General features: G+C 37.5%; 1 protein-coding gene across 10 annotated transcripts in view; it reads left to right on the forward strand.

Annotated features, from left to right (window-relative positions):
- ift172 (intraflagellar transport 172) overlaps nucleotides 1-12,935 on the forward strand; it is a 226,881-nt gene that overhangs the window by 112,960 nt on the left and 100,986 nt on the right. For all 10 annotated transcript variants that reach the window (XR_011340510.1, XR_011340509.1, XM_069886606.1 and 7 more), the window contains 2 exons: nucleotides 8,997-9,089; nucleotides 11,752-11,829. Coding sequence is in view for 8 of the 10 variants with exons in the window: in XM_069886606.1 (XP_069742707.1) it covers nucleotides 8,997-9,089; nucleotides 11,752-11,829 (171 nt within the window). In the remaining 2 variants the exon portion in view is untranslated. The remainder of the gene's footprint in view (nucleotides 1-8,996; nucleotides 9,090-11,751; nucleotides 11,830-12,935) is intronic.

A 12,935-nucleotide genomic window follows, 5' to 3' on the forward strand; every position in this document is an offset into this window, starting at 1 on the left:
TGATTTAAATAGATGAAATGATTTACCTTTTACTTTAATAGGAAGAGTGAATTGTATCAAAATGAATATTTTTTTTGAGGATTCATATCTTTTTCAATCAATCCCTTGTTTAGTACCCCAGAATTTTTTAAAAGACCTTAATTTAATTGTAAGAACATTTTTATGGAAGGGGAAAATAAATAGGGTATCTTTGGAGAAATTAACTTGGAAATTTGAATTAGGTGCTTTACAACTTCCCCATTTTCAGAATTATTATAAAGCTGCATGATTGAAATTTATCAATGCAAAGTTTGATTTAAATAGATCTTCTATCTGGGCCAATATAGAGTTAGATAAAATTGATGAGAAGTTTATGGCCAAATTTATTTATAAGTGGAATTCAAAGTTGTTAACTGGTATAGATCCACCAATTTTGAATCATTTAATTGAAATATGGAATAAAATTGATTATCAGATAGGTTGGAAGGGAAAGATTTTAGCGAAAATCCTTTATATCAGTATAAGCTTTTCCCCTTTACTGTCAATAATCAGTTTTTGAAAATATGGAATCAAATGGGGATTTTAAAAGTTGAAGATTGTTTTGAAGCAGGGATGTTTTTATCTTTCAATCGAATGAAGAAGTTTCAAGTTCCTGATAATATATTTTTTTTGTTATTATCAGGTTAAGAAGAATCAAATAAATTTATCTCTGAGATGTACAAGATATTACAAAATAAAATGCCTAAATTGAATGTTCATAAATCAAGAACAAAATGGGAACTTGATTTAAATAGAAAGATAGATGAAAATGCCTGGAGAAATTTGATAGTATGAATAAGGTTATAAATGTAAGATATAGACTGGGACAAAATAATTTTTTTACATCAATTACATTTAACTCCACAAAAATTAAAGAAATTCATATTAAATTCTTCAGATTTATATTTTAGGTGTGGACAAGAAATAGGTACTTTTTTTCATTTGACTTGTACTTGCTCTAAGATTAAGAATTTTTGGTTGCAAGTTAAATTGTTTTTGGAGTGAGTATTAAAAGTAAGTTTACCATTTGATCCAATGTTATTTTTATTGGGGGATATTAAGTTGATTGCTTTTGGGTTGAGATTGACGATATACAAAATCGAATTTTTACGTTTGGCTTTGGCTGCTTCTAAAAAATATTTGGCTAGTAAATGGAAATCTGATTTAGTTTCAGGAATGCAAAGATGGCATATTGAAATTAAATCTTGTATTCCTTTAGAAAAGATAACATATAATTTGAGGGATAAATATCTTTTTTTTTGCATCAATATGGAGCCCATATTTAAAAACTCTTGGTATTAAAATTTAATCTCCCAATCTGCTCAGGTGGACGTCTCAGTTTCCACAGCTATAAAGTAGTTTCTAGTGATGATCTTCTTTCTTTCTTTGTAGGTGGGGAGGAGAGGAGGGAGGGTCTTAGTGGGATGGACAAGGGAGGTTGGGGGGGGGGGGTTTATTTAATTACATGATGTTTGTATTGATATATTATAACTAATGTCATATGATTTAAAATTGTAAATAAAATATTTTTTTAAAATAGTGCATATACATACTGTATATATATATATATATATATATATATTTTATATATATCAAGGTGTGAAAATTCTCAATTTTCTGCCTTGCCACCAATCTTTGCAACATTGTATGCATTGTCTTTCATTTTTCATACAGATACGCATTAATTAATCATGGATGATACAAACTTCTTGTCCAAACTTTCTTCCTCACCAGAATGTATGTTTTGCTGTATCTTTTAAATGTCTGTCACTTTGAATCTGTTTTCTTGTCCTTTAATTTATTTTTCCAGACATCTTTGACCTTGTAGGATCATAATTGCTTTTACTTAAACTTTGGATGGTAATGTCAGACTGCAGCTTCCCCCCTTTATACTGAAAATGAAATTCAACTATGCTGCAATCATGCTTTCCTGAATTATTCTTTACAGTTCTAGTACCCCTTATCCAAAATGCTTGGGGCCAGTCGTTTTTCAGTTTTTGGTTTTTTTATTTGATTTTGGAACAATGGAACTAAGCAGCTCAGTAGCATCAGCAGAATACCTGTATCAGTGGTTAAACAACAACAAACAACAGCAGGCTTTTTGACGGCCGACATGACGCCGCTAGTGGAAAATTCACGTGAAAAGATGTTTAGTACATCAAAAAAAAAACTTGCTCTCTGTTCACAAAAGAAGACCACCTCCCTCCCTACTGCAGCTGTCAGCAGTCCCAACTCCTCTCCACCATTGCTGCAGGTCCCTGACTACAGTCCCTTGTCCTGCCCGGGAGCCCGAGGTCCCTGGTCCTGCCCGGGAGCCCGAGGTCCCTGGTCCTGCCCGGGAGCCTGAGGTCCATGGACTTGCCCGGGAGCCTGAGGCAACTTCTTTGATGCGGAAAGCACCGCATCCTATGTTGGGAATGGAGTCACCGTTGACGATTCTGGCTGAAGACTTGGATCCAGCTCCTTTGGCATCCTCTCGGCCAGAAGCAAAGATTTTGTTTTTTTTTTACTGTTATTGTATTCACATGCTTTGTATCACAGAGCTCCGTTGTTATAAAACTGGTGCCAACAGCATGTGCAAGTCAGGTGTTGAATTTTTTTTCACTTGTCAAATTGGTGCTAAAATCAATTTTCTATTTTGGATCCTTCGGATAAGGGTACTCTACCTGTATTATTATATCATTATTTAATTCTGTTGCTCCCTGCTTGGTTCGTGAAAGAGGTAAGAACCAAATACATTACATTGTTCTCAAGGCTATCACTGTCCTTCCCAATTTGTTTTGTCTTATCTGGAGTATGTGATCATTAAAATCACCCATTATTATTACAGTACCTTTCTTACAGGCCTTGATTATTCCTTCATTTGCCCTCTCTCCTAAAGTAGTTTCTATTAGATGCCTTTGGACTACTTCCTGTGGCTTGACTTCATCTGATTCTACACATTGCTTATCACGGCATTTCATCTTGGATAGACAGGCCTTTCCCACCTTTTCCCTCTGAAATGTTACTATTGTAATGTGCATACAGGTGAAGAGGTTGTAGTTTTGCTAATTTTTTCTCCTTTTGACTCTATTTGCTGGTCCATTATTATGCTTTAACACTGTTTATTGTTATCCTGTTATTTTCCTGCCCTTTTCCTTTCTCCTTGCCTTCCTAAATACCCCTAACTGGTCTGTCTTCTATATGCAGCCGAGGTTTTTTTTGCCTTCTGATTTGACCCTCGGGTTCCCATCCCCTTCGTACTCATGTAGAGCCTCTCCATTCGTACCAGTGACCCTGCAATTCCCAATCTCATCCCATAAAGATACTGCTTCCATTCTTCTTGTGACAACCTATTTTACCTCTCCTAAATATTGTCATATTCCTCAGGAATTTGAAGTTATTACTGCAAAACTGCAATTCCCTTAACCCATGCATTATCTTTTATTTCAGTACTCATTGATATCTGAAAATTTATTGTAATTTGGAGGTTACTACTGTTTGAGGTAATAATGTACTGATTTTAAAGAAAGGCAGATAATATGTTTGACTTTTAATTACAATTATGAAAGATTAAAGACTTGACATTAACTCTTATTGTCTGCTGAGTATTTCAAGCATTTTAAGGAAAATACTTAAGGTAATTTTAAAATGCATAAAAGAAACAACATCCAAAAGCAAAACTGTAGAAGAGTACTCAGAGGAGGTTTGGATTAAATAAGCCAGCAGCGTCCTTCTTGCACCGTTATTTTTTACATGTTTTTACTACTTATCAGTGGATAATACTTTAAATAAATATGAAGACTACTGACTTATACTGTAGATAGGAGTGACTGCCAGACATTATTTTAAAAATATAATGCAATTTATCAGAACTGCCATGACATTACCTTAAAATATTAATCTTTTTGATAACAATGCCCATTAAAAATCATTTTGTAAGAAGGTGTAGCGGTGCTATGGCGGCACTACAATTCCCAGAAGGCATCAAACTGGCTATGTGACGTCAGTGCATGATGATGTCAGTGCGTGATTCGGGCTTTTAAAAGGTTGTGCAAGTTATGAAGAGTAAATCAAAAGATTTACTCTAAAAACGCCTTGTGTGATTATTCATCATGGCCACTCTTGATTCCAGTGGCCACAATTGGTGACCCTGATGAGTCCAAAAATATATTTATGGACAAACATGGACTCTGCAGCCATTGCTGTGAAGCTACCACCTTTCTGGACAGCTGAGCCTGAACTGTGGTTCAACAGGCTGAAGCACAATTTCACGTTCGCTAAGTTGATTGGACACCACTCGTTATTACCATCTCATCAGTGCCCTGCACCAAGCCATCGCTAAGAGGGTCAGTGATTTCCTATGGGATCCACTACGTACCAGCAAATATGATGCTTTAAAAGCACTTTTATTATGTGTATATGGTATGTCCCGTAGGGAAAGGGCAGCCAAACTACTACATCTTGATGGGTTTGAAGACTGCGCCCCTTCAGAACTAATGGATGAAATGCTGTTCCTGGCAGCTGGCAAAAAGCCCAATATATTATTCAAGCAGCTCTATTTAGAGCGTGTGCCAGATGATATTAGGCTCTTGTCATCCAAGTGTTCATTTGAAGACCCAAGGGCTGTTGCGGCAAAGGCAGATATCCTATGGCTGGCAAAAGAGCACAGCAAGGAAAGACAAGTCTGCGCAACCAGCCCCTCCGATATTGAACCTGTATCACACTAGTGCTTTCAGCACATCACTCCCTACAAGCAGGCAATGCCCAAAAACAAGCAAGGAGCCTGTAGACACCTCATCTTGGTGTTATTACCGTAGGCATTTGTTATGAGCCCAGAGGACCCCAAAACCCAGCAGCAATAGATATTCACCAAGACAAATAGTTACTTAAACAAAAGTTGCTTGAAATTATCTTTAAACTTAAAAACAGTATCAAACTTTAACTTATTACTATTAACTTAACTAACCTAACTTAACCTCCTTCTATTCTAAGTGCATGTGTACATAATGTGTATGTAAGTTCAGAAAAGTTCTTTGATTCACAGTCCAATTTCACTTCTCAATCCTCCAAGTTTACTGGTTGCAGGCAATTCTTATACTGTGCACAGAATTTAACATTTATGAAGTTCACCAGGCTTTGGTGCTTGAAAGGTAAATGGTCACTGCTCAGGAAAGTTCTTGTTGGTTTTCAGAGAGAGAGATTGTTGTTTGCTGGACACACACAACTAATTCCTTGGAACCAGCCACTTCAGTGTCTTGCCGAAGAAACTTGCCCCCTCAGGGTTTTCCAGATGATAACCTCTTTCTTTCAGATCACCACAGAGTTCCTTTTTGTTTCTCATTTCAAGTGAAACATTAGGCAGCCAGTCCTCTCCTCTTGTATGGACCACAAGGACTTTGACCAGGCTGAACTAAGCACTCACAACCTGTCTTAAAAATGGGGGTTTTCCACCAGCTTGACAGCATGTCCTGTTCCAGTCCCAGCTGCTGCTGCTGACTGAATTTTTTTTCTCTGTCCCTCTCTCTGAGAGAAAGCCTGTTTTACTCTCTCTGCTTGCAAAACCATATAACCATTAACGGAGCGGAAACAGGCCATGTTGGCCTTTCGAGTCCACACTGGTTCACTGATTTTGTGCGCCCTCTTCAGGCATTGTTCCCGGTAGATCTTCATTCAATAACGATGGGCGAATTCAATGCATTTCGTTTGGCAAGTCTTGCGAAAACATGTATATTACTTTTGGGCTTTGTCCACCAAACAAATTTAATGAACAACTGAGCAAACATGTTGATTAAAAAAATTACAGATGTGAGACTTTACTTCACACGTGGTAATTATAAAACAATTAATGGCTCACATCTTAATTGCAAGTTAAATGCACATTTTATCTTATAGCTACTCCCGTCAGGAAAGAGATACAGGGGTGTCAGAGCCAAAACCACCCACCAGGCTGAGAAACTGCTTCTTCCCATGGGCAGTGAGAATGCTGAATGACTGATGAACTGTTCATACTATCCCTCCAAGACTCTACTATCATATACAATATTTATTTATTTTTACATAGGTACTGCATATAAACCTCTTGTAAATATTTGTGCAATGTTTATATACGGGTGGTATGTGTTTGCATGTATTTACACCGAGGACCAAAGAACGCCATTTCGTCCTGTTTTACTTTACAATTATATTATAATAATAAACTTGAACTTCCAAAAAAATAGATTTCTTTTTTATTATCATGTAGAAGAATTATACCAATAACAATTACTCTGAAGAGTATCAAAGTTCTCATGTGTATATGTGAGATATACATGAACTCCATTCATTTAGTTCTCCTGATAACCTTAACTAACAAAAACCCTCTTAGAACAGCACGTTCCACTCCAGACAGTCCATGGCTCTGATCAGTTCTTTCACCTGTTGCCTTTTTGTAAACAACAGTCCATTAGTGAAGTCTCCAGGGCACTCTCCAAAGCTTTTGCAAAGGCTCTTGGAGCCGGACTGTCCAGCATGAGCTCCAGTATTTTAAATGAGATCTGTTTTGAAGTGTTTGTATGTGACCTACACTAGAAAACCTGCCCAAATTTATCTCCCAAAATCCTATCTAAATGCAATACAAACACAATATAATCTATCACATGTTGGTGAATAAATGCCTTCCATCTTGCTCAGTTGCGGGAAATGCCCAGGCAAGTAAGGGCTATGGCAATTGGCGAGAAACCAGCAAGTGTATACAATTTCTGGTGGTCACTGGTTCAGAAGTTTGTGTATTTCCACCCACTGGTTTTGACACACACCATCCTACCCTGGACCTGCAGCTACGAGCAGTTAACAGTTCCAACATTTCGACTTTTGGAACCAGGAAGATGAATATCAAGTTCAAGAATCATCTTTACACTTGATCACTTATTATAGCAGCAGTATCCTGACCTTTGCTTAGCTCATTAATTCCCCGTCGACTTAAAAGAACATCGACTAATAGACTTTTCAGACAATGCCTCTGGCAGATACCTCTACTCCTGCTCTGCACCTCCAAAAATTGAAACAGTACAAGAATTCTCTATGCTGTTGAAAAATTTAACTGAGATTACTTCTCTACAATTTTCTGCCTTTACTGCAAAGCATGGTGTTATCGCATTTTTACTAAGAGCCCGCCTATCCATGCTAAAGCGCATCGCTTGCCTCCAGAGAAGCAGTGTTTAGCTAAGGAAGAGTTTTCCAAGATGGAGGAACTAGGCATAATTCATAGGTCTGACAGTCCCTGGGCATTAGAACATTTCCAAAGGAGAACCTTCAAGCTTCATCTGCGGAAGCTTGTGTACGGTGCATCGTGGTGGTCCCAGGGGAATTCGTCTCCTACCGTTCCAAATCCAATGTTGATCCTAAGGAACTGTTGAGCAGGCTAAGGGAGACCATAGGAAAATAGACCCTATACCACCATCTTCACATGAAGAACAGTCTTCCTTTGTACCTGAAAACCTCAAAAACTGCAAATATGTTTTCGTCCATAGGGAAACACTAGGTCAACCTTTGCAGAGGCCTTCCGAAGGACCTTATACTCAGAAAAACTAGATACACCTGTATTTTGAATATTGGAGGGAAGCCACAATTTTTCACTATTGACAAGCTTAAACCAGCTCATATGGACGAGTCTTCTCCACTGCAGCAACCAATAGTCTGTCACAGAGGTCGACAACCTAAAAGACAGACAAACCTTTCTGCTGGTTCTAGGGGAGGTGGTGTAGTGGTATTATGTAAGCACTACAACTCCTAGAAGGTATCGAACCAGCTATGTGATGTTAGTGCATGATTCTGGTTTTTAAGAGGTTGCACGAGTTATGAAGAGTAAATCCATTGGATTCACTCTAAAAATTCCTTGTTTGATTATTTTGTTATGTCCACTGTGATTCCAGTGGGCACAAGGGGCTGCTAAGATCTGCTTCTGCTCCAGGTGCTCGTATACTTGTGCTTCTATTGGAATTTCCATTTGAATTGTTGGCATTGAGGATTTCAGAATCACTTTTTCTCAATGCAACCAACTAACAAAAGCTTTAAGTTGGTGATTATACAAGCAGATGTAAAAATGTCTCAGCATCTCCAGAGTGATGAATGAGCAATTCCATATGGAAGATGAAAAACAACCTTTGCAGAAATTTATTAAGCCCATTTTTAAACAGGATATTACACTGTTGAAAATTTATTTTGATAGTTTAGCTCTATTCTGAAGTTAATGTTTTGCCTATTGGATAACAAGGTAAAATAAACCAACATAAAATCTTGAATTCATTGTTCCAACCACTTGAAAAAATTATACATCCCTAAGGAATAGATACCATATATTTTGGAAAATATGGTGCCTATATTTGTAGAGTGTTGGAATGAATGTTTAATTATTTCTCTGGTAACCTCAATCCTTGATGATCTCCTTTATTTGATGGTAAATATGATTTCTAGAAAAGGGCTCACTGGACAATCTCTGGTCTTTTTACATCTTTTTCATTCTTCGGGCTTCAGTGGGCAGGAAGGCTGCAGGGAGTGGGAATATATAGAGAGATTGTCCAGTGAGCCCTTTTCTAGAAATCATATTTACCATATACACATATATATATATATATATCTATATAGATATAAATTTATCTATATATATATATATATATATATACACACACCACATTTATAATGGATATGACTATTTTAAAAATTTGTATTGTATATTTTATTTGGTGGTTAAAAAGTCAATAAAATATATTTTTTAAAATTACCGTTGTTCCTTTCATTCTCCTCTTCTGTGCAACTTAAAAGTTGTTTGATATTTAACATTTGCTAGATAAAATGAAAGATCAGCAACCTGAAACTTTAACTCTGTTTCTGGATCCAAAGATGCAGAGTTTGATCTGCTGAGAGTTTCAAGTTTTTAGTTGTTTTTGCTGAATGTATTTACTTGCCTTTATAATGATACCTTGAAGCATCAAGCAGAGTTTTGTTTTATCTCTTTTTAGGGAGGTGATGGCACAGACAATTATCTTGTTCATGCACGATTAGCTATGTTGGAGAAAAACTACAAATTAGCAGAAAATTATTATCTAGAACAGGTATGTGTACAGCATTGCCAAATAATTGAAAACCATTAATGTTGCTCAACTCCACTATTGTGTACATTTGTGAATAGTGAATGCCATGGACATGCATTATTTCACTGTTGCCCAGTATTGTTTTATTTCCTCTTATTGGTTCCTACTTTGTTCTATAATTTTTTCTCTGAAGCCAAAATTTTCTGCATTGTTGATTTTTAAAAAAAACCTCTACTTGACAATTATTACTATTCCATTTTTCAATTGATAATTAACCTTTTTGACTTTTGCTGTGGAAGCCTTGACTTTTGGCATACACAAAGGCACACATGTTTATCAATCTTCTGTTTATACATCTGATATCCTCAATATTTCTCACCTGTTTTCAGTTTATTTCAAATAATAAAATGTCTTCATTATAAACATGTGAAAGAATGCATGAAATTACATGTAAAATATTAGATATGATAAACCTCTGAAAGGGTTCATTTTCTTCAGAGGATAAATCACCAAGCCTGGAATAAATTATCCAGGCTCCTTAAAGAAGTAAGGGAAGAAATTGCAGAGGCATTGTCTGTAACATTCCCTGCCTATCATTTCCCCACCCCTCTCCCAAAAATATTCTTGATGATCAACCAATTTCCAGTCTTTATCAATACATTAACCATCCTCTGCATCCTCCCTTAAAATCTTGCACTTTAATTTTACCCAGTGATACAAATTGGGTTCAAATCTGTTGTACAATTTCTTCCTGTGACATGTGCACTTCTTTCTCATACCAAACACTTACAATTGGTAAATTATTTAGATGTGTAAGTGAATGGAAGACTATTAGGAGAATAAAAATAGGATGAATGTTGGATTAATGTAAGTGATGGATTCTATGGCCTGAGGGGCCTGTTCCCATGCTATGTGCCTCTCCTCTATGAAAGGCTTGATCGCACTGATGCAGCAAAACTACAGAAGAGATTTACAAGGAAGTTACCAATACTGGGTACCTTTAAGTATAAGGAAAGATTGGATAGGCTGGATTTTATTTTCTTTGGAGCAGGAAAGGTTGGGGCAGTCTAAATTTTGACCCATAAAATTAGCTTGGAAGAGGTCAACATGACCTCAAAAAGCAGGGTACGTGGATTTAAAATAATTGGGAGAAGATTTTAAGAGGCAATGAGGAAAAGCTTTCTCACCCAGAGGGTAGAAAAGGACTGGAGCTCAGAGCTTGAAAGTGTCTTCTTTTCTTTGGCTTGGCTTCGCGGACGAAGATTTATGGAGGGGGTAAAAAGTCCACGTCAGCTGCAGGCTCGTTTGTGGCTGACAAGTCCGATGCGGGACAGGCAGACACGATTGCAGCGGTTGCAAGGGAAAATTGGTTGGTTGGGGTTGGGTGTTGGGTTTTTCCTCCTTTGCCTTTTTTCAGTGAGGTGGGCTCTGCGGTCTTCTTCAAAGGAGGTTGCTGCCCGCCAAACTGTGAGGCGCCAAGATGCACGGTTTGAGGCGTTATCAGCCCACTGGCGGTGGTCAATGTGGCAGGCACCAAGAGATTTCTTTAGGCAGTCCTTGTACCTTTTCTTTGGTGCACCTCTGTCACGGTGGCCAGTGGAGAGCTCGCCATATAATACGATCTTGGGAAGGCGATGGTCCTCCATTCTGGAGACGTGACCCATCCAGCGCAGCTGGATCTTCAGCAGCGTGGACTCGATGCTGTCGACCTCTGCCATCTCGAGTACTTCGACGTTAGGGGTGTAAGCGCTCCAATGGATGTTGAGGATGGAGCGGAGACAACGCTGGTGGAAGCGTTCTAGGAGCCGTAGGTGGTGCCGGTAGAGGACCCATGATTCGGAGCCGAACAGGAGTGTGGGTATGACAACGGCTCTGTATACGCTTATCTTTGTGAGGTTTTTCAGTTGGTTGTTTTTCCAGACTCTTTTGTGTAGTCTTCCAAAGGCGCTATTTGCCTTGGCGAGTCTGTTGTCTATCTCATTGTCGATCCTTGCATCTGATGAAATGGTGCAGCCGAGATAGGTAAACTGGTTGACCGTTTTGAGTTTTGTGTGCCCGATGGAGATGTGGGGGGGCTGGTAGTCATGGTGGGGAGCTGGCTGATGGAGGACCTCAGTTTTCTTCAGGCTGACTTCCAGGCCAAACATTTTGGCAGTTTCCGCAAAGCAGGACGTCAAGCGCTGAAGAGCTGGCTCTGAATGGGCAACTAAAAAGTGTAATTAGGCAGAAATCATCTTTACATTGAAAGAGTACTTGAATATGTGTTAGAAAAGCCATGGCACTCTTTGAGCCATGTAATGGATGGTGGCATCTATTTAATCCATCATGCATGCCAAATGTATTGCTTGGCATGCACTTGATGGATTAAATGGTATCCTGCACCATACATTTTCTTTGACTATTTTCTGGACAGGTTTTTTATTGAATGTATAATCCAATATCATTTATTGCATTGGTTATAAATAAAAGTGGGTTAATATATTCTAAAGTAAATATACTCATTACATACATTGCAATTTTATTAGATCTGATACCTTTATAACATAATTAAATTTTAACAAGTTGTGGTATTATTGGTTGTAAAGTAAAACTCTATTTTCATGTTATCTCCGCTGGCTATTGATGTATCCTTTCTTACTACTTGTTGATACTTTAGAATGTTACATTAATATATTTTTAATAGAATGCAGTTGATAAGGCCATGGATATGTACCAGGAGCTATACATGTGGGATGAATGTATTAACATCGCTGAAGCCAAGGTAAGTTGTTTATTCATTGTGACTGACATATTTATTATTAAGACTTGATGAGGATTGGCTGAGGATTTATCTAATATGAAAAAAAGAGTAAAATGAAATAAGATAAGGAAGAAAAGTGTGTTTGAAAAGCTTGCAATGATTTATGGAGTGGGTGTCCATAGATTTCTGAAAGTATTAAAACAGGCAGATAAGATGGTTAGAAATAATTTTATCATATTTTCATGGGTGTAAAACATAAGAGAATGGAAGTTATGCTTGTTACCTACTAGACCAGCAACAGTGGAAATTCACTAAGACAATGATATCTTCAAAACAATAATGATTATTCATATTAATAACATAACATTTCTCACTTAACTCTAACTTAACCCCACAAGTGCAAATGTATATATGTGTGTGGCAAAAACCCAAATCAATACAGTTCAGGCATAATTCTGAGGAGATGATTTTAAAGTTTATTCAGTTTTTATTTGAAACTCAGTTTCTTTAAATTGTTGCTTAAAAGTAATTATGGAGTAGGTATGAGCCATCAAACTTCTCAAAACTCAATTTTCTTGTAGAGTGTTTTCAAAGAGTTCTTTCTTCATATGAATGATTTCCCCCTCTTGCATGGAGGTTTCAGTACTCCTGTTTTCTTCCACAATTATTTCATAAACTCAGATGTGAGTCTGAAGAGGTAACCATTACAATAGTTACGATTCAGAAACAAGAATGATCTTGCTTTCTTTTGCCCAGAATTGGGTCAGTCACAAGTGACTATTTAAAAATGCCACCTCAGCGCTGCTCTCTCTCTTGACTAAGAGAAGCGCCAAATTGGTCATCCCTTCTGGAGCCAATATCGGTCTGTGTCACTCCCAAAATGTTACGGCATTTCAATCCTGTGTGGCTTGCAGGATGGACAAGCAACTTCTGGTTTCAAAATATGTTTGTTTTCAATAATATTTTCTCTGAAATGTCTTTAATCATGTGACATTACATCATTACCATTTTTGAAATTTAAATTCCAAACGTTTAAGAGCTAATGTGATTCTGAGTTGTCCGCAGAGTTGAAGCAGCAAGTGGCTTTCTTGCGTACACAGCTGCTTATCTAGCAAATATTCATTATT

Source organism: Narcine bancroftii, chromosome 6 (assembly GCF_036971445.1).
Source record: "Narcine bancroftii isolate sNarBan1 chromosome 6, sNarBan1.hap1, whole genome shotgun sequence".
Lineage (NCBI taxonomy): Eukaryota > Metazoa > Chordata > Chondrichthyes > Torpediniformes > Narcinidae > Narcine > Narcine bancroftii.